We start from the raw sequence: 25,970 nt of genomic DNA on the forward strand, positions 1-25,970 counted from the left end.
CCCCTTACACTTGTCACACATGGGTACACGGCTGCTGAGCCCCATGGGCTCCTGCGCTCCCCTGCACTCATGACATGTGTGTCCCCCATGTCCCAGCCTGCCTGGGTCCTGCTGCCATGGGGCCCTGCTGGTCTCCAGCCTGGAGCACAGGCTGTGCTGGGATGGCCTCAGTATATGGTGAAGGCAGAAAGGGCTTCAAAACACCCCAGGGTGGGACACACACACCAGAGAGTGGGATACATGGAAGAGGGGGTCACATGGGAACGTGGGATACCACAGAGGGGGTGTCACTCCCCCATCCGGCTCAGGGCAGACAGGGGCCTTGCACGCATTTATTTCCCATAGATATATTATTATTAATTTCTTTTTCTGTAAAAGGTCTAAAAATGGATAGAAAAGAAACCAACAAAACAACAAAAAAAGGGGGGAAGAGAGAACACACTGGCCGGCTCCTGGCCAGCGGAATGGTGGGGGGAACGTGGTACCCCCCTTCCCAGCGAGGGGTCCCCACCGCCGACTCCCCTCCCCCATCCTTCTGTAGGATGGAGGGACACGTCCCCCTAAAACTGGGGGGGCAATCCTGCGCCCCCCACCCCACCGGGAGCTGGATAAGGCCACGGGCGATGGGCTGAGCAGGCAGCCTGCGGGCAGTGCGGGGCTCACCGGCCCCCCGGCTCTGCGGGTGCAGGGGCACCCCTGTCTGTGTGCCAGGCGCCCTGGGCGGGTGTTGGGTGCCAGCCTAGGCCTTGCCCTCGGCAGGGTGGTACTCTGTCTCCCCGGCAGAGACCTGGGAGATGCGCCGCGTGGAGCGCCACAGCCGCCGGTGGAACTGGCCTGGTCGCACCTGGATGAGAGGGGATGAGCACCCACACCCTGTCCCCTTCCCCATCCCCATACCCTTTATCCATCCTCATTGCCTTCTCCATCCCCATCACCTCCCAAACCTCCATCCCGTTCTCCATCCTTATCCTTTTCTCCTTCCCCATCCTCTTCTCCATCACTGTCACCTCCCAAATGTCCAACCCCTTCTCCATCCCCATTTTTTCCATCCCTATCCTCATCCCCTTCTCCATCCTCTTCCAAATATCCATCGCTCCCACCCTTTCTCATCACACAGCCCCTTCAAACCCCCATCCTTTGCTTCACCCCCACTTATCCCCTTCCCCTTCCACATCCGCATTCTTATCCCCATCCCTTCTCCCATCACCCTTCCCATCTGCACCTGGGTCCCTTTCCCAACCCCATCGTCATCACCATCCACCACCGTCCCCTTCTCCACCTCCATCTCCATCCCCTTCCCTATAATCCACCTCTTTCTCCATTTCCTCCCTTTACCATATCTCCTCCTCCGTATCTCCCCACCCCACCCCTGTCCACTTCTGCTCTGGAGACCAAGGAGGACAAAGAGAGATCTCCAGCCCAGCAGCACCCAGGGGACACTGAGGTACAACCCTCCTAGTCCTATCACCACTGGGGGTCCACGCTCACCTCTGCGGGCTGCCCAGCCCCCACCACGATGAGCTTCCCATCCTCCAACCCCACCAAGATGTGACTCTTCTCCTTGGTGACGGACACGCTGTGGATGGGCACCCGCATGGGCACAGGGGCCACGGCTGCCCTCAGGCTGTGAGAAGACAAGTGATGGGATGGGACCCCTCGATCCCACCGGGCACCCTAAGGAGGTGGTTGGAGTGGGACAAGGCGGGCGGTAGCCTTCACCTCTGGAGGTCACGGATCTCCAGCCCGCACTGCATGGTCCCCAGCACCACAAAGTCCTCTGTCAGGCACATGGCTGTCACCTCCTCATCCAGCGGGACGGAGGAGAGGTGCTTCCCATTCACGGAGTAGAGGTGCAGCGCGAACCTGTCCTGAAAGACAGCGCAAAGTCGGGGGGAGCACACACGCTGATTGTGACGACAGGGAGGATGCAGTGACACTTGGCCATACCTTCAAGCAGGCTCGCTGACCCACAGCGGTCTGGGCCACCACCTGCCCTTCCGGCCCCACAGCCAAGTGGGAGAGGATGGTGGGTGGCGAGCTCTCGCCGGGGGGCCGCAAGGACCGGATGAAGAGACCCCGGCGGATGGTGTGGATGATGATGGTGCCATCCTAAGGGGACACAAGGTAATGATGATGGTGGCACTGCTCACCCTGCCACCCATGCTGCTGCCCACCCCAGCTCACCTTGGATCCTGACACTGCCATATCCAGCTCGGTGCTGATGGCCACGCATGTCACCTCGGCATCATGACCGTACAGGACCTGGACGGGTTTGGGAGCCAAGCCACTGGAAAACCCACCCTGGCATTGGGGACACGAGGGCCTCAGTGACCTGGTGGCAGTGCCACCACGAGCTCTGTGGCTGGAGCATGGGGTAGGGCTCCCTACCCCATCATGGCTGGAACATGAGGTAAGGATCAACATCCTACCTGCTGCAGGACCTGCCACACCATGCAGGTGGTGTCCCGGGACCCAGAAATGAGGTAGATGCCACAGAGGTCAAGTGCCAGGCAGGTAACAACATCTATGATACCCAGAGGGACACTGTGAGGTGCTCATCCCATCCCACCATGCTTGGCCCCCTGACCCCAGGGGATAGCATCAAGATGTATTTTGGGGGGTGGAGATGCTGCTAACCCTAATCCCATCCTGCGACTGAGACAGAGCCTGGACTGTCTGCAGAAGATGGGAGGCACTGGGAGATATCCCCTACCCTCTCACATGTCCTTGCTTTCCCCCATGGTGCTACAAACCCATCAGGGCAACATCAGACCTTCACCACTGGAGGAGGACATACCTATGTGCCGCGTGATGTGCCCAACGACCTTCCCTTTGGCCAGCGAGGTGACACAGAGGCTGTTGTCCCAGTGTCCCCCACTGAAAAGCAGCTTCCCATCGGGAGACACAGCCAGTGTCCTGGAGCAGAGGTCTGCGCCAGGGGCGAAGGGGCCCTGCAGGAAGCGCTGGGTCCTGGTGGGGAAGGACATGGGACAGGGGCAGAGCAATGAGTGGGCTGGTGGCACCTCTGGGGACCCTCGCCGGGTACCAAGTGCCCAACTCACTTTGCATTGGAGACAGTGGGGTCTTTGGTGAAGCTGAAGTAGTTGGAGATGTTTTTGTCATAGGGTAACCAGTTATGGGTCCCCAGCAAGCCGTTGGCACTCACGGTGACCTAGGCAGAGATGGAGAGGGAGGTGACATAGCTCCCACCACTAGAGCCCTCCGGGGGTTTGGTCCCAGTCTCCCCCCAGGCTAGCAGCATGCACCCATGCCTCAGTTCCCCTGCACTCACCAGGACGTCAGGTGATCCCTGAGTGATGAAGGAGTGTGCCTGGTTCTTGGGGACCACAGCCTGCACCAGGGCCACCCCATCGCTGATGCCCTGCAGGGAGACAGCACCTGGTGGGTGCTCTCCTGGCCACACCCCCCCACCCCAGTCCTAGCCAGCCTTCCCCTAGGGCTGTCCTCACCTCCACAAAGAAGGACTTGAGCTGGTCCAGGTTCTCAAAGACATTGGGTGAGCGGGTGTCAAGACGGGCCAGGCTCCGGGCAGCACTCTCTGCTGAGAGCCGGGCAGGATGGGGCTCCTGGAGGGCCAAGGGTACCCATGAGAAGGGGGGTGGCCTCCCGAAAGGGGCTGGTGTTTTGGGGTGGGGGTATAAGCTACCTTGAGCAGCTGGCAGGGCGTCTGCCCAAAGTTGCTGATGATGCCCTCCAGAGCCTTCCTCTGTGTCTCGTCAGCGATGGCATCCAGGTCCACAGCCCCTGGGGATGGGGACAGTCATGCGGGGGACACCTTGCAGGTGCTCCCCCCATCTACTTGCCCCATGGCTCACCTTCATATGTGCAGTAGTAGAAGACGTTGAGGGCCTCCACTGCAGCCGGGCCTCGTTGCTTATACCCAAAAATGAGGTCGATCCATTCGTGGAGATGGGCTGAGACATACTCCGACTCCTGTCCAAGGATGGGCCACATCAGGATGGGCCGCATCAGGATGGGCCACAAATGCCCACCACCCCCTGCAGCGACTCCCCCAAGGATGGGAGCAGAGGACGGGCTGGGTGAGCTCCGCCACCTCACCAGGGCTTTGCGGTGCTGATGGATGAAGTCCTCACGGGAGCGTGCCCACCGGGGCAGCACCACATCGCCCACCTTCTCGTTGGAGAGCTGCAGGCAGCCCAGGTCGAAGCCTGCAGGCAGAGCAGGCAGGGGGTGAGGGATGCTTATCCCTGCAGCGCCCCCATGGGTGCTGTTCCCATGGTGGGGATGATGGGTGCCCCTCACCGTTCATGTTCTCCAGGAACTCTGGGAAGTAGAAGAACTCTGGGATGAGCTCCTTGACGTCCACAGGGTTCTCCATGCGGGCTTGCCATGCTGCTGGCACCGAGTGGAACTGACGGTCTGAGCAGTCAAACCTGGTAGCACAGGACAACTGGTTGGAGCCTGCTCATCCTCACTGATGTCCCCTCCCCGGGAGGCACCCGCTGGGCACCCACCTGCCACTCTGCAGCTGGATGTGGAGGGTGGTGAAAGGCTCGGTGCGGATCAGGTAGTGCATGACCCCTGCTGCGTTGGAGTAGTGCGTGCCGTAGTGGAACTTGTCCACCGTGCCTGTGGGGTCCTCAAAGCTCTCGTACCTGGGGGCGAGGTGGAAGGGGGTCCACCAGGAGCCAGCCAAACACTCCCTGCACCCCCATCCCTCATTTGTGGGGTACTCACTTTTCCTTCACCTCCTGGGCATGCCGCTCATTGGCCACTCCAATGGGCTTGGATAGGTCCCGGAACACTGCCGGGTTGGTGAGGTCAAGGGTCTCTGAGACGTAATCCCGCAGGATCCAGGGGAACTGCAGGGGGTGGGAGGTGGGTGAGGCTGGAGGGGGACATGGGATCACTGGGGGACAGTGGGGGGAGATGGGGCTCACCACAGGGTATTGGGAGAGGTCATTGTAGGTGCGCCCTGCGATTGTGTTCAGCTGCATGAGGTACTCGAAGTTGGAGATCTCCCTCAGGACCCATTTCTAGGGTGAAGCAAGGGTGTCCAAGATGGGTTGGCAGAGGCAGAAGATGGGGCAGACACTCCCACCCCATGGCTGTGCTGGTCCCATGGCCATCCCTAGTCCCAGACTGTCCCTGGTACTGTGGTCATCCCCATGCCATGACCATCTCTGGTCCACCATCACTGATCCCACAGCCACTCCTATTCCATGGCCATCCCTGGCTCCAAAGCCATTCCCACTCTGTGCCCATCTCTGGTCCTACAGCCATTCCCATTCTGTGGCAATGCCCAGTCCCATGACCATTCCCCATCCTATGGTCATCCCTAGCCTATGGCCATCTCTAGTCCCATGGCCATCCCTGGTCCATGGGCATCCCCCCCTTTGCCAAGAAGAAGGAGAGAGATGGGGTGGAGGTGGGCAAGGCAGGGCTGGTACCTGTGTGAGCCCTGAGGCTTTCAGCAGCTCCTGAGGCGACCGGCTGCCAAAGTAGATCTGGCTGGGGGGACGCAGGCCAAGGATGCAGGAGTACACCTTGTTCCTCACCTGTGCGGATGGAGGGGAGGACATGGAGTGCCTGGAGCCTGGGCAGTGCTGAGGCCCCAGGAGGGGTTTGGGGCAGCAGGAAGGTTGCCACCACCTTTTTTCTGAAGTTGAGGAAGTAGTTGGCCTGGTCAATGAAGAAGAGCTCCAGTGCGGAGCGGCGCAGGTTGTAGCGGCGCAGGTGGACCTCCCGGAGGTGGGACAAGGGGCGCTTGAAGTCATAGCCGATCCCTGCCGAGACGCGAACACAGAGCCCCATGGGTGCCACCATCCACCCAGACCCCCACTCCCGAGGCAGTGACTGGGGCCAGCATTGCCCTGGGAATGGGAGGAGCCCACCCCCCAAACAACCAGCACCCAGTGTGATGGGCTTCTGGGGTGATCGGATGGGTAAGGGGGGTCCTCACCCCGCCTTGCTGCAGGAACCACCCAGTTAGCACATGCTGTTACCTCCCTCCGTCTCCTCCTTCTCGCTGCTGCCGTCATAGAAGTAGATGTGCTGGGTTGTCACCTCCAGGCGCCCGGGTATGACAGCCACCGTCGTGATGAGCTCGCAGTCCTCTGAGACCACCAGCTTCTCCCGCTGGTTCTGCTCCTTGGGCTCAGCCCTGGGTGACACCCAGGGGGGTGAGGACACCCCACTGGTGACACTCCCAGTCTGGTTGAGCCAACACCATTGCAGGGAATGGGAACACTCACTGGCTGTCCAGGACGGGGAGGTCCTCCTCTGCCAGTTGGTCGTCCTCCAGCTCGCTCACCTTGGCCTCCTTGGCCATGGCAAGCGGGAGGGACTCAGCAGGGTTGTGGAGGTGGTCAGCTCCTGCAATGAGGAGGGGGTCAGGAGGCCCCCCTCACAGCTGGGGGACAAGTCCTGTGAAGGACCCCATCACACCCCCCAATCCCAACAGGGTCCATGACAGCTTCCAGCTCAACCCCACCATGTACAGCCAACGCTGGCACCCCCTTGCCTGTGGCATATGGGGACCCCTGGGTGCCCCACTCTCATCAGCCTCACCCAAGTTGTCCCGTAGGGCACTGGCCTCCAAGTGTTGGTCAAAATTCAGGTTGGGCACCAGTTTCAGCCTCATCCTGGAGTAGGTCTCAGCACTTGACAGCTTCCAGCGGACCTCCGGTGGGTTCCTGCAGGCAGGTGAAGGTGAGGCACCCTGGGGACGCCCAGCCATGGCACCCCTCTATGGGGACTCAGGTTGGGGCTCACCGGTCAGCCCAGGCGGAGCGGGGAGAGGTGAGGAGGCGACACAGGGACCGCCACTGCTTCAGCACGGTGCTGTGGTGGTTGTTGGCCTGCTTGAGCACGTTGGCATGTCGAATGTTTTCCACCTTGGAGCGCTTTGCCACTGGCTCCAGCACCAGCTCCTGCCAAGGGAGCAGGAGAGTGAAGTGACAGCAGAGCTGGGGCTTGGGGACATCCCCAAGGTAAGGAGCATGTCCATGGGGTGTTGTCCCCAAGGCAAGGAGGATATCCCCAGGATGATATACTTCGGGTAAAGAGCACACCCCTAGGATGATAGGCACATCCCTAGGATGATGGGCACATCTCTGGGATGATGTTCCTCGGATGAGAAGCACATCCCTATAAAAACGTCCCCAGGATGAGGAGCACTTCCTGAGGGCAGTGTCCCCAGGGTAGGGAACATGTCCCCGTGATGAAGAGCACATCCCCAGGATCAATGTTTCCAGGCTGACAAGCATGTCCCTGGGAAAGAATGTCTCTAGGATGACATCCCCAGACTGAGGAACACATCCCCAGGATGATGTCCCTGGGGTGAGGAGCATGTCCCCAGAACAATGTCCCTGGAATGAGGAGTGCATCCTGAGGACAACGTCCCCAGAGTGAGGAAGATCTCCCCATGATGACATCCCCAGGGTGAAAAGCACATCCCCAAAATGAATGTCCCTAGGGTGAGGAGCACATCCCTATGACCCCTGGGTGATGACCCTGGAGTAAGAAGCACACACCCAGGGTGAGTTGCACATGAAACAATGTCCCTGGGTTGACAAGCACGTCCCTGGGATGATACTCCCAGGATGAGGAGCATGTTCCAAGGACCATGTCCCCAGGGTGAGGAGGATGTCCCCAGGATGACATTCCTTGAGATGAGGAGCACAATCCCCAGGATTGTTTATTCAGGGAGAAGAGCATGTTGCTAGGATGACAACCCCAGAGCAAGGAGCACATCTCCTGGATGATATCTTCGGGGTAAGAAGCATGTCCCCAGAAGCACATGCCCCCAGAAGCACATTCCCAGGGTGATATCCCAGGGGAGAGGAACAGGCAATACCTGGAACATCTTGCCACTGGCTGCCTTCTCCTGTTCCCGTCGCTGCGAGCTGCTCATCATAGCATCATAGCAGGCATTCCAGAAATTGGACATGTGGTCGTGGCTCTTGGCAAAGGTGTCCATCTCAAACTGGGCCATGGTGGGCTGCACCTACCAATAGAACCGGGACAAGAGGTGAGGTGTTTGCAGGGCTGGGCACCCACCAACCATCCTCCAGGCTACAAGCATCCCTGCCCTGGAGGCCACCCCTGCAGGCTATCCCACTCTGGTGGTGACATGGGAACCCTGCCACAGCACAGACCCATCTCTAAGCCTGCGAGAGTATTCCTGCGATAGTGATGCCACCCCATGCCCCACGGGACCCACGTGCTTCTCGATGAAGCCTCTCCACTCCGGTGTGGTGCAGAAGAGCTGGAAGTCCTCATAGAAAGTGGGGCTGCCATTGGTGGGAGGCAGCGAGGGCAGGAAGAGCTGCAGCTGCAGGGTCTCATAGCACTGGTCCATCAGCGTACGGACGATGGGCACCAACCAGGAGAAGGTCTCTGACTTGGCCTCTAGTGAGCGCCGCAGTGGGGTCTCCAGCTTGCCCAGGAGGTAGCAAGCTTCATCCTTTCTGGGAGCCGAGGAGGTCTGCAGGAGGCTGTGCAGCTTCACATACGCCAGCGAGTGCAACTGGGGAGGACACGGCCATCAGATGGGGCCAGCTGCCCTGCATCAAGGGCTGGGGTCTCACCCCAGGACAGGGTGACCCACCTGGGGGTCTTGCAGCATGATGTAGCCCACGAGGATGCGTAGACCCGTCTGGGCCATCTCCTTGAGGTCAGAGGTGCCATTGGCCAGGTGGTACCAGACGCCCAGTTTGTCCAGCAGACTGCTCACCCCCTCGTAGATCTGGGGGGGCACAGTGAGACCCACACCCGGCCACGCACCCCCCACCTCTCTGGCTGGGTGGGTGCAAAGCCACCAGGTCTGTCCCCGTCATGGGGGGGGCTTTGCTTGACATGGGTTTGGGTTATGGGTAGGGGTCAGGATTAGAGCATAGGGGTAGGTTAGAATCCCGACTCAAGGGCCTAATGACAAATCAGTTCGGGTCTAGCATCAGGGTTACATATAGGGTTTTAGGGGTTTATGGTAAGGGTGGAGGGATAGGGTTAAAGGTTACGACTGGGGTTAGAGGTAGGGTGTAGGACTGGGATTAGGGTTGAAGTTTACAGCAAGGATGTAAGGTTAAGGTGTAGGTTAGGATTTAGGAGGTATGGTTAGATTTGTAAATTATAAATTCATCTTACAGTTTAGGGTATAGGATTAAGATTTTGGTTGCCTGTAAGAGTGTAGGGTTAGGGTTAAGGGTGGAGATTTGGGTTAAGGCTAGGGTATAGAATTGGGGTTAGGGCCAAGATTTACAGCAAGGATATAGTCTTAAGGTTTAGGATTTGGATTCAGGAGGTATAGTTATGAGGTAGGTTTAGGGTTATAGATTAGAACATAGGGCTAAGGTTTTGAGTTTACAGTAAGGATGTAGAGGTTAGGGTTTAAGATCAGGTTTAGGCTTTATAGCAATAGTGTAAGATGAGCATTTACAGCAAGGGCTAGGGTTAGATTTACAGGTTAAGAGTTAGGGATGGGGTTTAGGGTTAGAGTTTAGCACATAGGATTAGAGTATTGGATCTGGGTTTATGGTAAGGTTGAAGGAGTGGGGTTAAAGGTTAGAATTAGGGGTTAGGGCTAGGATATAGCATTGGGCTTCACAGTAAAGTTGCAGGGTTAGGGTTAAGGTTTAGAGTTAGTGTCAGGTTTATGGCAAGGGTGTAGGGCTAGGGCTAAGCTTTAGGGTTAGGGCTTGATTTACTGGTTATGGGTTAGGCTTGCGGTTTAGGATTATTTTCTAAGGTTAGGTTCAAGTGCTGCAGGTAGGGGCAGGGTTTAGGGTTAGGGCTAACATCAGCACTTAGGGGTTAGCATTAGGGTTCAGAGCTCGGGTTTGGGATAAGGAACCCCTGCTCGTGCCCATGCACCTTCTCGCTCCACAGGGCCTGGTTGTTGTGTCCCTCGGAGAACAAGAAGTCCTGGAGCAGCCTTAGCAGCTTGAGGGCATTGTGGGTGAGACCGGGCAGGGTGGCTGGCCCTGACTCCTTCAGATCTGTCAGTGCTGACTCCAGCATCATCTCCAGCAGGCTGCGGAAGAGCAGGCAGCTCTGTAGGGTGGTCCTCCCTCGGCACGCACCCATCCAGACCTGCACAGGACTCACCTGCGCTTGATCTCATCGGGAGGCCGCACCAGCTCGCACGCCGTCCCCAGCTTGGTGAGGACGGAGAAGACCTGCCCGCGCTCCCTCCATGCCATGTCATCCCAGCCCTCCACACCACGCCATGTCACCGAGAAGATGATGTTGGTCAAGAGGTTGCACAGCTCCTCCTCAGGTGTTTGCTGCCAACAGAGAGGAAGGGTGAGAGCTTCTGTTTCCAGCATAGTCCAGGGTGGTGGGCACGATGGTCTGGGGCTCACCTGGGGGTTGCTGGTGTTGGAAATGTTGTCACTGGGCAGCATGTCCTGGTAGCTGCTCTCATCCAGGACATTTGAGAGGCTGGAACTCTTGCGCGCTCGCATCCCTGGGAAGGGCTTGAAGCTCTCCAGGGGTGACGGTGTGCCAGGGCCGCTGGCAGGGGTCTGAGTGCCACTCTCAGCTGTGGCGATGGAGCTGGTGCTGGCCAGGTCGAGCCCCAGGTCAAATGGTGAGGTGGAGAAAGGCGAGAGCGGGTGGTAGACACCATCAAAGGGAGGACCATCACCAGGATTGGAGGATGAGCGGCTAGTCCGGTCGGAGGAGTCAAAAGACCTGAAGTTGTAGGAGTGGAAGGACTTAGTGCGGCCACTTGGGGAGATGGAGTGGTCAGAGAAGCCCTCAGAGAGCTCCTGGTCTGAGGCCTCATAGCCCAGAGGCAGGAAAACATCCAGCTCCTGCAGCTCAGCTGGTGGTGGGCTTGCCCCATCCTTGCCAGAAGGGTCTGAGAGGCGGAGGAGCTCCAGGCAGCCCCCATTGCTCCCATTGCTCAGGCTGTGCTGGCGGGACTCGTAGGACTCCTTGACATAGAGCTTGGTGAGTGTGTCCTGCCAGCCAGCCATCCTCGCCAGCTGCTTCACCATGTCCTGCTGCGCATAGATCAAGTGGAAGAGCTGCAAGAGAAAGAAAAGGGGGAGACCTGATGTTGTTGCCCCAGCTCCTGCTTGCCTCTTGGGGGTTGGCTCCTCCAAGGGACAGGATGCTTGGTCATGAGCACCTCAGATCCTCCATAACTATCACGGGGTGCTGAGGCTGCACCATCTCCATGCTGATACGTCCAGGTGCTGGCAACTCTGTGCATGAGGCGTTACCACCATCCCCATGGCCCCTGAGTTTGGGCATGGCTGAGTGCCCAGGAAACTCAGCCCCAGGATGACAACCCAGCCACAGCCCCTTGCGCTCCTTGCCCTGCTCACCTTGCGGCAGATGTCGAGCCGGACGGTCAACTCAGCCCGGTGGGACAGGTAAACCACAGCCACTAGGTCCTTGTAGTTGGGAGGGTCTATGGACAAGGAGAGAGAGCACAGTGGTGCGACACCTCCTTCTGTCCCCAGAAGCACCAAAGGTCCCCAGTCCCAACAGTAGCTGAGCCTCTTGGGAAGCCACCATGATGACCCCATGGCATGTGTTTGGGATGGGTAGTCAGGGCTAGCCTGGTTTTAGTAGGGCACATAGTACCTGCCCCGAGGACCTGCTCCGAGAGGCAGCGGAAGAGCAGCATGGAGCCAGGGATGTCACTGAGGCAGGCGATGAGGCCATGGTACCCGATGTCCTTCAGCTTCAGGCGGCTTTTGCTGCGCTCAGGGACCTTCTCGTACTTCAGCATCTTGTAGAGGACCTGGTGAGACGGAGAAATGTGGCCACTGTACCACTGGCCACTGAGCAAGAGGTTGGCACTGGGGACCTTCCTTACCTTGAAAACCCTCTCTCGCACTTCATCAGAGAATTTCTTCTGCACTAGCAGTGAGAAGAGGACCTCCACATGGCCTGGCTCAAAGAGGAAGGCAAAGAGCTGCTCCTGGGCAGGTGAGCCCTTCAACAGGCTGTGGATTACCTCCAGTGCCCCGCAGACCTGCAGGACATGGGGCTGATTGTCCACCGCTCTCCATGCACCCCACTGGGACCTCAGCAGCTTCTCCCCACCTGCTGCGAAGTGTTGGGCCAGCTCACAGCACACGGAGGTGTTTAGGGACCAGGGTGGCTTGGTGCTGTACCTGCTGCTCATCCTGAGCCCCGGCCACATAGCTCAGCAAGCTCTGCATCTCCTCCCCAGAGAAGCTTCTGCAGAAGAAATCTTTCACCAGGCTGAAGAGGGATGTTTGCACTGTCTTGATGTCATCGGTGGCTGTGGTCTTCTCCCTGGAGGTGCTGATGGATGGACATACATGGGCATCACCTCTGGGGATGTACGCAACTGCCCCTTGTCACCCACTGCCAGCATGATCCCAAATCCCATCATGAAGTCCAAGATGCTTTGTGACAGCCCACTGTGGACATCCCTTCTAACCAATCCTGCCCACTGGGAAATGTCCACCCCACACATTTGGGTCTCTGTGGGATGTGAGCACCCTCACTACTACTGGTGCGCAGAAACACATTGGGCCAGATAAGAAAAGGGCGTCAGCCTGCTGCAGGAGCCACCATGCTGCTCTCCATTGCTGCTGGAGAGATGCTGGGGGTGGATTTTGGGGCTGGATGAGCCCTGAAATCTCTGAGTGGAGCCTTGGCATGGGGCATGGCCATGGGGAGTGGAGGGTCCTGCACCCACCACCATGCTCCCACACTGAGAAAGGTGCTTGCATGGGGAATATTACCCCAAAAATGGTGTCTACCCCCAGCTATAGCTCCAAGGGGTGAAGCCCACCACCACAACAGCATATGGAGGTCCTGACTACAAGTGGCAGCTCACCCATAGTATGTTCGGATGGAGTCAAGGATGTACTGCACCCCATACTTCTTGCGGATGCGCTGCTTGTAGTCCTTGACAACACTGGCCAGATACTGGATGTGACCTGCAGGGGGAAGCTGTGAGTAGCCATGGAGGCCCGTTGGGATGGAGAACACCCCAAGCACAACCGGTTCCCACCTAAGCGGACGGCGAAGTCGCTGTTGCTCCAGATGCGGAAGTCGAAGAGGAGATGCTGGTAGAGGAGGTGCAGCAGGAGCCCGCTGCCCTCGGAGGCCACCTGCTCCATGAGAATCTGTGAGGCCATCAGTGTGCTCATGTCCAGCAGTGGGCTGGAGACCTGCCATGGGTGAGAGGTGAGGCTTGCAGCCCCGGCATCCCCTTTGGGGAATGGTACTGGGGACAACGGAATGGAGCCCTCAGTAGCCCACCACACCTTCTGCAGCAGTGCCCCGATGATGGCCGGCCCGTGGCACTGCACCAGGCTCTCCTGGTTCACGGGGTGGTTCTGGATGAAGTTTTTCACCAGCAGCAGGAACGCGGCCACAGTGTTCCTCTCCAGCCTGCTCTCTGCAAGGCACAGGGCAGAGCCCCACCAGTAGCTGTGAGCCCTGTGCCCACGCAAACACCATTCTACAGCGCTGCCTGTATCTGCCTGCGAAGAGCATCCTGGAGACCCCCACCATTAATGTTTCTCTGCAAAATTTTCAGCCTGTTCTCTCTTTTCCCCCACATTTATGCAAGTGGAGACCTCTATTGTTCTGAGCTTGGAAATAAGCTCGGGGTACTGGGAGAGAGCACATTTCACCTATGCAGAAGGCTCTGGCATGAACCCAGTTCTACAGACATCAGAGACTCTACGCAAAGGCAAACTGGAGGTAAGGAGGGTGAAGTCACCCTCATCTTCCCAGAACTGCTCGTTTATGACTAATTGGGGCATAGCAACATTAAAAGATGTCAACACTTTCTCCATTACCCATCATTCTTGGTTGCCTCTAGCAAGACCTAAGACACCAGCTTAGTCCAGGCAGCACTTACTTAACAGCAGGGTTACCTCCAGCCACCTGAGCAAGACGGTTCCTGCTCCACATCCCCCAAGGTCCTCACCTGAGGACTTGCCCAGTGGGATAAGCATGCCCTGGGCATTCCTGGAGGACGTCAGCTCTGGCCCCACCAGGTCACTGGTCTCCTGCTCATCCTCTGGCTCTTCCCTCTTGGACACCACTTGCTCGAGCAGGGGCAGCAGCACACCCATCCCACCGACACAGTTGACCACGTCCTGCCAGAGGGAGGTGAGAGGCTTTGCTGGGTGCTGTGCGGTGATGGCAGCGTAGAACAGGAGGTTACATGTGCAGCTGGGGTCCATCCTGCCTGCTCACAGGCTCAGCCCAAGCCGAGGAGAGCCAGGCCCTGTGGCTAGCAAAGATCATGGTGTGCCCAGACCCATCCTACAGCACAAACCTGAAACAGGTCCCCAAAAAGCACCTGCTCCCTGGCACCACCAATGGTGCCCAGCCTGAGGGTCTATGGGGCAGGCAGATCCTTAGGGGACCTATGGTCATGCAGGTCCTTGGTGGACTCAATACCATGTGGCAGAGTCCCTGTAGAGTCCAGGGGAACCACTATGGCTAGCCAAGACCCTGCGGAGGTCCTGCCCTGGCCTTCTACCTGAGAAAGGACCCAATTGCCTCCATGCCATAGGGTTGATGAGCCAGGATGTGCCACCCTTACCCAACATACCTTGACGTCCCAGTTGACCACCTTGTGCCCTGTCAGCCTTCCATCCAGGACATGGCTTGGAGAGAGGTCCAGGCAGATGTTGTTCCTGCAGGCCTAGAAGAGAGCACCATAAGAGCATCCTCATGCTCCTAGAGATGTCACTTATGGCTAAGGGTGTGCCTACACTGTCCTCATCACCAAAGGGGTTGCTCTCCTCACCTGTGGGGTGTAGTACAGCAAGAGCTTGCTGCTGAGCTCCGCCAAGTCACCTTCCAGTGTAAATGGTGATGTGACGTTTGGTCCTGAGGGAAGAGGATTGGGATGAGCTGGGGCATGGTGGAGAAAACCCTGCTGGGCACCAGCACCACACTTCCCCCAGTCACATCCTGACATACCTGTGCAGAAGAGTGTCTTGACCTGGGCTTGCTGCAGAGCCTCACAGAAGATAGCCACGGAGCCGAGGTGACCCTCCAGGGAGGTGGGGCTGCCCCACTCAGTGTCCTGGCTCCCGGCTGCTGTGGTGGCCACCACCCCCTCAGTGGGAGGCTGAGTAGGGGTCCAAGCATGGGGTCCCAGTGCGGCGGGGACAGACTGGGAGCGGCCGAGTGCAGGGTGCTGGGGGAAGACCAGCTCCGGCCCATGGGAAGCTGGTGGGTGGTTTGCGGTGGTGGCAGTGGTGGTGGTGGTCCGGTGTCCCGCAGAGCCAATGCAGCAGGAGGTGAAGGACTGGAAGGGAGATGAGCTGTGCTCAAACCCCAGCTCCATGCCATGGGGAGCGGTCTGTCGGGGTGTTGTGGGGTCTCCTACCTCATGGAGGGAAGGAAAGCGGAGCTGTGCTGTTTTCCGCAGGTGCCCATCGGCATAGATGCTGACAATGTTCTGGCCAAAGGGCCGGCGTCCAGCAACGTGGACAATGTCAACGCAGTGCTGGGTGGACAAGGAGGGGCATCAGGCATCCTGGGGTCCTTGTTGCCCCATTAATGGGGATGGGGATGAAGACAGGGACAGGGATTGGGGTGATGCTCACCCAAGCCGAGTCATTGAAGGCGAATTCTGGCAATGCCACTGTCATGTAGTCTTTCTTGGTGCAGACAGCCACCACCAACACGCCGCCGGCGGTGAAGAATGCCTCAAAGCCTGTCCCGCCAGCTGTGAAGAAGCTGGTAGGGAAGGAACATGGTGAGGATGGTGGTGCTGCCCCTCCTCGTCCTCACCTTAGTTTCCCTGGTCCCTCCATTGAGCATCACCTGTAGAGCTGCCTCCTCTTTGGCCTCACGGGTGGCTCGGGCTCCTCCTCACTCAGGCACAACCAGGCGTGGAAGGCGAAGGCACTGCCAGGCCACTTCTGGATGGTAGGCACCATGATCCCCGCCATGCCGGGTGTCAGGTCGAAGCACTGCAGTGCCCGGGGAGGTCCCTCGACCCGTGCCATCCCTGAGAGCGCCCGGATGACGGGCTCCACGTAGGGATGTGGTCCTTGACCTGGCTCACGCCGCAGCAGGCGCAGCAGCTGCCGCAGCTCTCCAGGGCGAATGGAGAGGCTGCCCAATGCCCGCAGCAGCTCCAGCAAGTTTTCAGAGCAGGCAGTGGGCAGCGCTGGCTCGGTGGCCAGGGCAGCCAGCAGGGAGCCCACCATGCCCGCCTTGACACAGGTGAGGCGACTGGGCAGGGAGGCTTCGCAGAGCCGCCGCAGCCAGCCCGACAGGAAGATCTGCAGCTCCCGGCACACCAGAGCCGGCAGCCAGGCCAGCAGGATGAGCAGCGGCTGCTCGTTGCGGATGGGGCGCACAGGGAAGGAGCTGTGGTCGCCCTCCACTGCCTGCCAAAACACAAGAGTCGGTTGGTACAGCTACCTCCACCTTGTGGAGAGGGATGGATCCTCCCCCCGGCTGCTCTGGGCTGGCAGCAGAGACCTGGTGCATCAAGCCCCTTGGGGACTCCTGTGCATCAAATGTATCAGAGACCCTCATGCATCAAAAGTCTTGGAGAACCCCTTTCATCAAGCATCTTGGAGAGACTCATGGGTCAGGAGTTTTGGAGACCCATGCACCAAGGGTCTTGGAGACTGTCATGCATCAGAGACCACTGTGCATCAAGCACTTTGGAACCCCCCATGAATCAAGCACTTTGGAGACCTTGCACATCCAGCAGTACCGGAGCAAGCAGCAGTACAACAGAAAGGGCTCAAAAGTACACTAAAGTGAGCATAACTTCAAGCTAAAGATGGCCCCAAGACCCTTCAGGAGGAAGCTCATTGGAAACTAGCAGGGTAGAGAGAACTGGAGGGCAAGGAATGGGGCTGTTGGGGGCCAAGATCTGCCACAAACCACGAGCGCTGAGGGCTTTGTTCAGCGTGAAGAAGTGGGATACTCACCATGTTGAGGAGCTCCTGAAGCAGGTGTTGGGTGGGCTGACCTTGGCTCCTCAATACCTCGTAGAGGTGGGCATAGCCGATGCGCTCCTTGAACACCTCCTGCAAGCACACAGGCACGTAGGACCCCTTGCTGAACCCCACCACAGGCTGCTTTCACCCCAGCCCACCTAACAAAGTGAAAATGCCCAAACCCATCCGCTTTTGGGGTGTCCTCCCTGCCTCTGGTCCGCTGCCCACCTTGGCCGAGGGAGAGTTGCTCATGATGGCGGTGAGCACCCCAACAGCATGGACCGCGATGGCATCGGAGTTGCCGTTGGAGACCTACAGGGACAAGGGGGTGGTGAGTCCGCTGAGCCATGGGATTGACGGGACACCATACCTGGAGGTTTGGTTATGGGGTGGCCTCACATGATACCTGCTGGAGCCCATTCCTGTCTGGTGGCTGTGTGGGGACCTTGTCCTGGGTTTCATTTGCCGCTCGTGAGCTGCCGAGGTAGAGCTGTGGGACACGAAGTGGGTGTCAGCTCCAGGAACAGCACCCGGTAAGGGGTGGGGCAAAGAGGGAAGGGGGTTATGGAGGGTCCCCACCCCACGGTTGCCACTGCAGCACAGTCACCCTGTCCCAGCATCGTTTAGAAGCAAGAAGGGTGAGGATGGAGATGAGCATTCCCAATCCTAGTGTCACCAAGTGGGAACGCTGGTACCTTGCTGTTTTGGAGGAGCCGAATGATGTGCTCGAAGCAGTTGTTGCTGAGAAAGACAGCCTGGAGGACTGGTCGGTCCTCACAGTGAAGCATGGCCGGGATGGCATCTACAGTGAAGTTAGGATGGCTCAGCACCCATCCCATGTCCCCGTCCCCATCCCCATCCCCAGCCACCTACCCAGCATGAGCACGCGGAGAGCGATGAGGCCACCGGCTGCCTCCGGCGCCAAGGAAGCGACAGGCAGGTCTGAATTGAGCACCCTGAAGTAACCATCCAGGAGGACACGCAAGGGCACAGGGCCGGCGCCAGGACTGCTGCCATGCAGCACGTGGACCACGGCCACCACGCTGCGTAACGCCAGCTCCAGCAACCCGGGGACGGGGGGGGGTCCCCCACCTCCCCGCTGCAGCACCCCCAGCAGTACCTCCACCGCCGACGGCGTGATGGCCCGCAGCGCGTTGGGCTGTCGGGATGATGGGGGGAGAGGGGCTTTTATGGTGCCTATTGCAATATAAACCCCCTTTTTAAAGCTATTAATGCTCATCTCAACATCTCCAGCGCTGCAGGCTTTACCCATCTCACTGCACCCTGCTCCTGGGTGCGTGCAAATGAATTTAAAGTGACTTTCGGAGCTATTAATTAAATCCTGATTTTTAAGTACTGGGTTAATTACAACCTATTTCTGCTCAAATTTATTCAGACAAGAAGTTCTCATCTGCCACCCCATCGGTGATGAACCAGCAGCTTCAACTCAAACCCCACTTTCATTTATTTGCTTTAAAGGTAAACCCACTGAATTTAGGGCTGGGATTTTGAATAATGGTTTTTAAAGGCTTTTGAAAATGAAGCGGTTTAATCCCAGTGTTTATCTTGCTTAGAATAAATAAAACTTTGGGGCTTATCACTTGGATGATTATCCCAAGTCCTCCCCATCTACTTCCCAGTGCTACCTTGGATCCGGAGAGGATGGCCCCCAAAAGATGGATAAGCCGGAGCTGGAGTGTTTCAGGGAGCTGCTCTCCAACTTGGAAACTCTCTGCGAGGATGAGAAGGGAAATATTTACTTCAGAGAGTAAGCAGCCAAAAATCCCCCAAAATAGGGAAAAAAATCCCTTTTCTATCCAAATCCACCCCAAAAGTCAGCCCATGTGAGTGCTGGACGCTGTTGATGAGGATGCTCAAGTGTTCTGCAGCTCTGGTCGCACCAGGGAAGGTTATTTTGTCCTAATAAATATGAGGGGTTTTGTTCAAAAACAGGGTTCAGTTTGGGGATTTCCAGGCAGTTGGGTGTCTTGGGAGTTTTAGGTGTTTTTCTGCAATGCCTTTGCCCCAGGCGGTTTTTTTTAGGGGGGGCTTCCCCAGGAAAAAGTCCCTTTTGCATTAATTTTTGCAGTCTCCCCAGGTTGTTGAGGACTTAACCCCTGCTTCAGGATCCTATATATGCCTCCTGGGATTCTGGGGTGCAGGTATAGGCTCCTATATTTGCCCTTCAATGGTGGAATCATAGAATGGTTAAGGTTGGAAAAGACCTTAAGATCACCCAGGTCTAACCCAATCATATAATGGTCCTGGGGTCAGATATAGGCTCCTGAATCACATCCTGATCCTGGGGCAAACATAGGATCCTATACTTGACCTTCCCTACAAGCACATACAGGGTCCCAGAGCAGGTATAGGATTCTATATTTGTCCTTGAATCAATACTGATCCAGGGGCATGTATAAGATGTTGGATCCTACGTTTGCAGGGACAGGTAGAGGACGTCCTGGGGCAAGTATAAGCTCCCATATTTGCACGGACAGGTATAGAATAATCAGGGTCAGGTATAGAATCCTCTATTTGCCCTTGAATCACATACCTACCTCTGAATATTATATGCCCCCATGGACCCTATATGTGCTCCTGGATCCCATTCCATGCACGGTATGCCCCTGGATGCTCTGTACACCCATGGATCCCAACACTGACCCTCTATGTGCCTCCAGATCCCATTGCTGGAGCATGCAAGCCCAGCTGCAGTGGGTGATAGTGGGGGTAGGACCCCCTTTTACCTTGGAAGAAGGTGCCAAACTCAGGGGGCAAAGGGGCCGGGGCAAACTTGTATTTACTCTTCTCCTTCGCACTGATGATTTCCCTGGAAAGAGAGGTGTGAGGTGTGGGGGAAAAATGAGGGGGATTTTGGGGTGGAGGGGGGGCATCCCCACTCACCCTCTCAGCTGCCGCCTCCAAGTCTGGTAGGGGTCGAAGAAGCACTCGCAGAGATGCAGGGCATAGAGCATCCCGTTCTCCAGCTGCATCCTGCTCTGCTCATCCTCCTGGATAGTCTTCAGCTGCCAGAAAAACAGAGCAGAATTAAACCTTCCCCCCAGAAACCCCTCCTCTGTCTGAGTCCCCCCCAGAACTAGGGCAGGGGTTCTCCCTGTGTCGTTCTCCTGTCTCCCTGTGTCACCTTGATTGCACAGACCCGCAGCAGCTTCAGCACCTCTGGGATGAAACCAGGAGTTTTGTCCGCTTGGATGTTTTCCAGGTTCCTGCAAAAGGTCGGGGGGTAGGAGGTGGGATTTAACACATTAAGAGGTTCATGCATTGGGGTCACCTTATGTCAGCTGGACAGAGGCGGCAGAGCCAAGGAGAGCGGGATGCACTTTGGGAGGGGGATAAATACTATGTTTTGGGGTGATGGGAGGTACTTCAGATGGGGAGTGATACACTTAGGTGTGGATGATGCTCTTTATGTGGGTGGGAATGATGCTCTTTTTGGGGGGGATGCTACATTCTGGGGGGAGTATGCAGTTTGGAGCAGGATGCTACACTTCAGTGGGGGGGTGGTGTGTTTTGCAAGGATGCTGATGCATATCCAGGAAGGCACTGTAGTGGTCCATGGCAGTCTAGGACCAGAGTGACACCAGATCGATCCCTTCAGGAAAGACTTGGGGCAGCCCAGACCCCAGAGATACGGGGCTCCCCTCCATGTCCCCCCAGCACCTGGGGCTCATCCTACAGTGCTGGAGGACTGAAACCAGGAATATCTGTGTGTGCGGTGGGGACAGAGGCAAGCCGGTTCCCCACCAGGGGTGTCGATGGAGGGGTGTCACCCACCTGCAGATGATGATGAAGAACTTGAGGAGGAGCAGCGCCTGCCCCAGGCTGGCCCCGGCACCCTCCTCCCGTGGGACCTGGGCCACGCACTGCCCCAGCCGCTGGCTCAGCACCTGCAGCACCTCCCGCGGCAGCACTGGGATCTCTGACACCGACTCCTCTGGCCTGTGACAGGGACAACCCAGGGTGGCAGGATGTGACCCCACAGCCCCCTCCACCATCAACCCCTCCAGAAGCCTCAGACCGGATGGCTGAAAACCACTGGGAGCGGACGAGCTGCCGCCATGGCAACCCCCAATTTAGCTGTGGATGTCACCTCCTCCCCCCCATCGCAGGGTGTCACCCAAGGGTGCTGGGGTGGTCTCACCTCCGCGGCTCCAGCGACGGCAGGGCAATGATCTTCTCGAAGTTCATGACAAACACTTCCAGCCACTGCTGCAGGTATGAGAGGTCCTTCTGCAAGGGTGGGGAGCCACTGGCCAATCAGATCCCACAGTGACCACCGCCACCGGAGGTATCAGCCAATCAGCAGCTAGAGTGGTCAAGCCCCAACTTGGTCATTTCAGCCAATGGGCAATCAGAAAAGTACAACCTGTAGAGCTGCTGACCAATCAGCACTCAAAGCAGTACAACCTGTGGACTTGCTGACCAATCGGCACAACCTGTTAAGCTCCTGATCAATCAATACAAAGACCACCTGCCCCATAGACAACAACTGGCCAATCAGCAGTATGAACCGCCAGCCTTTAAAGACCACTGCTAGCCAATGACCTGCACAGAACACCTCATCCCTGGGACCTGCCGACCAATCAGCACTCAGAACACCTGCCCCTACAGACAGCTGCCAGCCAATCAGGTGGCAGAGCCAGGCACAGGCAGCCAGCACTGCCTGACACAACAACAGCCAGCCCGGTGGTTGTGCAATGGCCTGATTCACCCCGGCTGTCACCGCACCCCGGGGCCGGGCACCTCCCACACAGTGCCCACGGGGGTCACCCATGGCCCTGAGCACCCCAGTGCAGCACCCTGGGATCAACCATAGCCCTGAGCACCCCAATGCAGCCCCTTGGGGGTCACCCAAAGCCCTCAGCACTGCATTGTAGACCCTTGGGGTCACCCATGTGTGCCAACACAACACCTTAGAGTCACCCATTGCCCAGAGCACCGCAGTATAGCCTCTCGTGGTGACCCAGGTTCCAGAGAACCCCAACACAGCCCCTTGGGGCCACCCATGTCCCTGAGCACCTCAGTAAAGAACTTTGGGGTGACCCATGCAGCCCAGTGCAGCCCCTTGGGGTCATCCATGTCCCCAAGCACCCCCGTGGAGCACCTTGGGGTGACCCACGTCCCCATGCACCCCCATGCAGCACCCTCAGCTGTCCTCAGCCCAGGCAGGGGCTGTCCCTGCCTGGGGACATCCTGGTCCCCACAGAGACTTGCCTCCCCATCCCCAACTCCCCCATGACATGGGGAGCCCCATCACTCCTTCAGGTACTGTCGGCACCTCCGCAACGTGGGGGTCCCCAAGGAGACCTCATGATCCCCTCAGCAGCATCCCCCCACAACCCAGCTCCCCCACTGTCTCATTCGTTCAACCCTATGTCACCCATTTCCTCCCAGACTCCCCCATTTACCACTGGGTACCGCTCAGCTGCAAGCACCCAGTGGGGTGAGCCGGGTGTGGGGTGTCCCCCCACCTACCCCCCAACCAGACCCTGTTACCTGGCCACCATGGCCATCCATGATCCTGGGTGAGCTGCGTCGGTGCAGCCGCACCAGGACGGGGGATGCAGCTATTCTACACGTTCCCCCCTCCCTTTCTCACCACCGCCTCGCTTTGCTCTTGTGCAAAGCACCCAAAAACACAACAAACCCCACAGGATCAGGAAATGCCAAGTCACCCGCCGCCCCAACGGCGCTTCCTCCCACCGCGGCTGGCTGCCTGGCACTTGTTTGGGGTACTAACAGTTGCCCCCAACCCCATGCACCCAACAGCAGCACTGGGATATGCCAGGGATGCAGCCAAGGACATGGTAGTGACCATAGTGCACACGGGATGATGGGTACCACTGCTGGAGCTGGCATATGGCATGGGCATGAAGCTCCATCCCGGTGGGTCGCAAACACCATGGATAACCAGATCGTGCAAAAACCACAAGCCAAATCCTGCCTGTGTCCCCCCCACTCCCATCAGTGCAACCAAAGCTGGGCTGTCCTGACTTTGCCAGTTCTCAGCATCCCTCCTCCCCAGTATCCCCCCCCTTGCACCCATCTGGAGCCAGCATCCTATCCCATCTCGGTGCAGTGCTCACCAGGACCCTGCCAGTGGCTGCCTCCGCTGCCAGTGCCTGTCCCAGCCGGTTGCCGGCTGGCAGAGCCTGTTGGGTGGCTTCTAGGCTCGGCTGGCGCGGTGCTGCCTGGGAATGTCATGCCGGCACCTCCATCCCTTGCCAGCACTGCTGCCGGCAGCTCCGGACTCCTGCCCAGTAGTGACAGTGGCAAAGCCACCAGGTTGTCATCTCCCTGCCATCAAGTCCCATGGGGGGGCATCAGGGGTCCTGGTGGTGGGACCCCCTGGGGTTCCTGCCATCTCCTTTGGATGGTGTAGGACAACACAGCCAGCACCATCCTTGCTGTGGCACGGCCACCTCACACGACATCCCTGGGGATACCCCTGTCCCCTGCCAGCAGCGGTGGAGCCGTGACATGAGCTCTGCCCTATTTTAAAGCCATGAGAGATAACAGCCGCACTCCCAGTGTACAGCCCTTCTCTGATCCCACCAGCTGGGGAGGGCTGCGATGATGGGGAACGCTGCCCTTGAGGTGACACTCAGACCAGTGTCATCACCAGCTGTATTCAAACCTCAAAATAAACCCAGCAGTGAGACAGGGAGAGGTTGATGTGGGACAGGGACACGGCCCAGCAGCCTTGTCCTCACCTGGTGCTTGGGGACATCACCATGGGGAAGGCCAGGGCAGCTTTGCACAGGACCTGGCTGGGGAGGTGACACCGAGGTCTCATCTCAGCCTTGGTTCCTCTTGTGTGGCTCTGACTGTGCACACCCTGACAATGCGGCATGCTTGCTATGCAAGGGTGTCCCCATAAGGCCATGCACACCCCAATGGTGTGGCACATGTCCCTGTATGACCATGTGCGCCCAAGAGCATGCCACGTATGTTCATGCACACCCTGACAGCATGACACATGTCCCCACAGGACCATGCACACCCAGCAGTGTGCCATGTGTCCCCTGTACAACCATGCACACTCTGATGGTGTGGCATGTCTCCTCATGCGACCATGCACACCCAAACAGCATGGCACGTGCCCCTGTATAATCACACACACTCTGACAGCATGATGTGTCCCCTGTACAACCATGCAGATTGCGATGGCATGGCAAGCATCCCCATATGACCATGCACACCTGATGGCATGGCACGAGTCCCTGTATGACCACACAGCCCCCAACAGTGCAGCACCCATCCCTGTGCAAGTGCGAACACCCAACAGTGTGGCATGTGTCCCTGTATGATCACAGGCACCGAAGGATATGTCACTCATCCCTGTACAAGCATGCACATCTGAAGGCACGTCCCTATACAACCATGCACACACCAACAGTGCAGCATCTGTCCCTGGGCAAGTGTGAACACCCCAAAAGCATGTCCCATACCCCCATACCACCACACACACCTGAAGGCATAGCACGTATCCCCCATGTACATCCATGTCCCTGTATGACCATGGTCAGACAAGGACATACCACCCACCCCTACACAACCCCTCACACCCAAACAGCACAACAACTGAACCTGGGTGAGCATGAACATGCCAATGGCATGGCATCTGCCCACATGTAACCACGTACACACACCCTGACAGTGTGGCATGGCACATGTCTGTCCCTGCACCATCACATGCACCTGAGAGTGTGGTTGGTGCCTGTCCCTTGGCGAGTGTGAACACTCCAAAGTGGCACGTGCCCCTTGTACAAGCCCCCCAGGGGTCCTGGGGGGACATGGTGGTGCCAGGGGAGGAGATGGACACAACCGCTGTCCCTGTCCCCAGGTGGGACCAGGGTCCCCATCCCTCTTGGAAGCCCCCTGCCATGTGCTGGGAACACGGCAGGGTTCTGGGGAAGAAATAATACCCTTCACCCCAATCTCCCTGAGATGGACACCCCAGCCCATGGCATAGGAGCTGGGGGAGACGCAGGGGGCTGTGTGATCCTTTCCTCCAGGTTCCCCCCCAAGTACCCTTCCCCAAACCTGGACGCACGGATACTTAAGGAGAAAACAAAGCATAAGGGGCTTTGGAGGTGGATACAGAGGGTCCCCCACGCTGCCGGTCAGAACCCCCCATTCTCCAGGACCGCTGCCTGTGGGACCTGCCCCAGCAGAGAGAAATAGGATGGGGAGGACAGGACAGAGCAGGCGGTGGTGCCGAGGGGCTCCCCCCTGTACAGGGAACCCCCCTTTCCCCCCTGCTGCTGCTCCAATGTCACCGCGGCCGCACCTGCTGCTGGGCAAGGGTGCGGGGACCCGGAAGGGGAAAGGACCCCCCCAAACCCACCCGGCCGGGTGTAAGGGGATGTGTGGACCCCCCAAATCCCCCCGTGATTGATGGGATGCGGTGGCGGAGTCCCGGATCTCGGAACTCGGGGTACGGGGTGTGCCACGGGAGGGTGTCACTCCGGGATATGGCAACGGGGATCCGGGGGGGGGGGGGGGGGCCGGGGGGGGGACGGACACGCGGTCGCGGCCCTAAGGATGCGGCAGTCGGGTGCAGGATGGAGGTTACAGTGACCCCCAAATGGGGAGAATGGGCTGGGGGGATCACGGGATGCCGCAGTGGGGGGTACGGAGGGAACGTGGTGCCCCCCCAAGTCAGGGGTGATACAGGGAGGAGGTGCCGGCAGGGGGGGTGTAGACGGGGTTTAGCTTTCCCCTTTCCCCTATGGAAGGGGAATGCAGGCAGCGGGGTGATGGGGGTTAAAAGAGGTGCTGCCCCCCCACCCCCCCCCTCCGAGGTGGGGAGAAGAACTGGGGTGTGCCTGGGGTCCTCCGGTGCCGACCTCACCTTTGCGAAGTAGAGCATCCAAAGCTCGTAGAGCCGCTCCCGGGAAGCCATGCCGGGCCGGCACGGCTCGGTACGGCACGGCACGGGCAGCTCCGCCCCCCCCACCATCGACGGGCCCTCCCCCAGGTACGGGGGGGCGGTGACAAGGCCCCCCCCAGGTACCTGATGCTGGGAGGGTTACC

The 25,970-nt window shown here is 58.3% G+C and overlaps 1 protein-coding gene across 1 annotated transcript; it reads right to left on the reverse strand.

Moving 5' to 3' along the window:
- Positions 1-331: 331 nt before the first annotated feature.
- NBEAL2 (neurobeachin like 2) lies at positions 332-25,928 on the reverse strand. Its single transcript, XM_057402863.1, has 55 exons — positions 25,789-25,928; positions 21,073-21,161; positions 20,706-20,870; positions 20,056-20,137; positions 19,815-19,936; positions 19,658-19,740; positions 18,557-18,642; positions 17,784-18,069; positions 17,606-17,712; positions 17,317-17,400; positions 17,139-17,222; positions 16,902-17,000; positions 15,775-16,346; positions 15,555-15,687; positions 15,335-15,454; positions 14,923-15,253; positions 14,747-14,829; positions 14,549-14,641; positions 13,916-14,087; positions 13,245-13,378; positions 12,989-13,148; positions 12,812-12,914; positions 12,117-12,270; positions 11,816-11,974; positions 11,581-11,740; positions 11,319-11,404; positions 10,347-11,015; positions 10,090-10,268; positions 9,856-10,015; positions 8,594-8,731; positions 8,207-8,512; positions 7,841-7,990; positions 6,757-6,914; positions 6,553-6,677; positions 6,237-6,357; positions 5,988-6,145; positions 5,635-5,768; positions 5,433-5,540; positions 4,923-5,018; positions 4,720-4,844; positions 4,497-4,637; positions 4,285-4,415; positions 4,081-4,190; positions 3,837-3,954; positions 3,668-3,765; positions 3,471-3,587; positions 3,293-3,382; positions 3,063-3,172; positions 2,798-2,970; positions 2,430-2,524; positions 2,185-2,301; positions 1,948-2,109; positions 1,720-1,868; positions 1,489-1,624; positions 332-844 (listed from the first exon to the last, which is right to left on the reverse strand). The coding sequence occupies exons 1-55, from the start codon at positions 25,894-25,896 to the stop codon at positions 740-742; spliced, it is 8,334 nt and encodes a 2,777-aa protein (XP_057258846.1). The 5' UTR covers positions 25,897-25,928; the 3' UTR covers positions 332-739.
- Between the last annotated feature and the right edge of the window lie 42 nt (positions 25,929-25,970).

The sequence above is a fragment of the Pezoporus wallicus genome, unplaced genomic scaffold, assembly GCF_028554395.1.
Source record: "Pezoporus wallicus isolate ANWC-B61680 ecotype Strahan unplaced genomic scaffold, APGP_CSIRO_Pwel_v1 contig_8057, whole genome shotgun sequence".
NCBI classification, from domain to species: Eukaryota; Metazoa; Chordata; class Aves; order Psittaciformes; family Psittacidae; genus Pezoporus; species Pezoporus wallicus.

What these genes read in the sequence shown, in the direction of transcription:
- NBEAL2 (XM_057402863.1), bottom strand. Translation starts at nt 25,896, where the DNA reads ATGGTGGGGGGGGCGGAGCTGCCCGTGCCGTGCCGTACCGAGCCGTGC. An exon ending in TCTCCGCGTGCTCATGCTGG is followed by an intron (nt 17,713 to 17,783) that starts GTAGGTGGCTGG and finishes ACTTCACTGTAG; the next exon opens with ATGCCATCCCGGCCATGCTT. An exon ending in TGGCAGTGTCAGGATCCAAG is followed by an intron (nt 2,110 to 2,184) that starts GTGAGCTGGGGT and finishes GTGTCCCCTTAG; the next exon opens with GATGGCACCATCATCATCCA.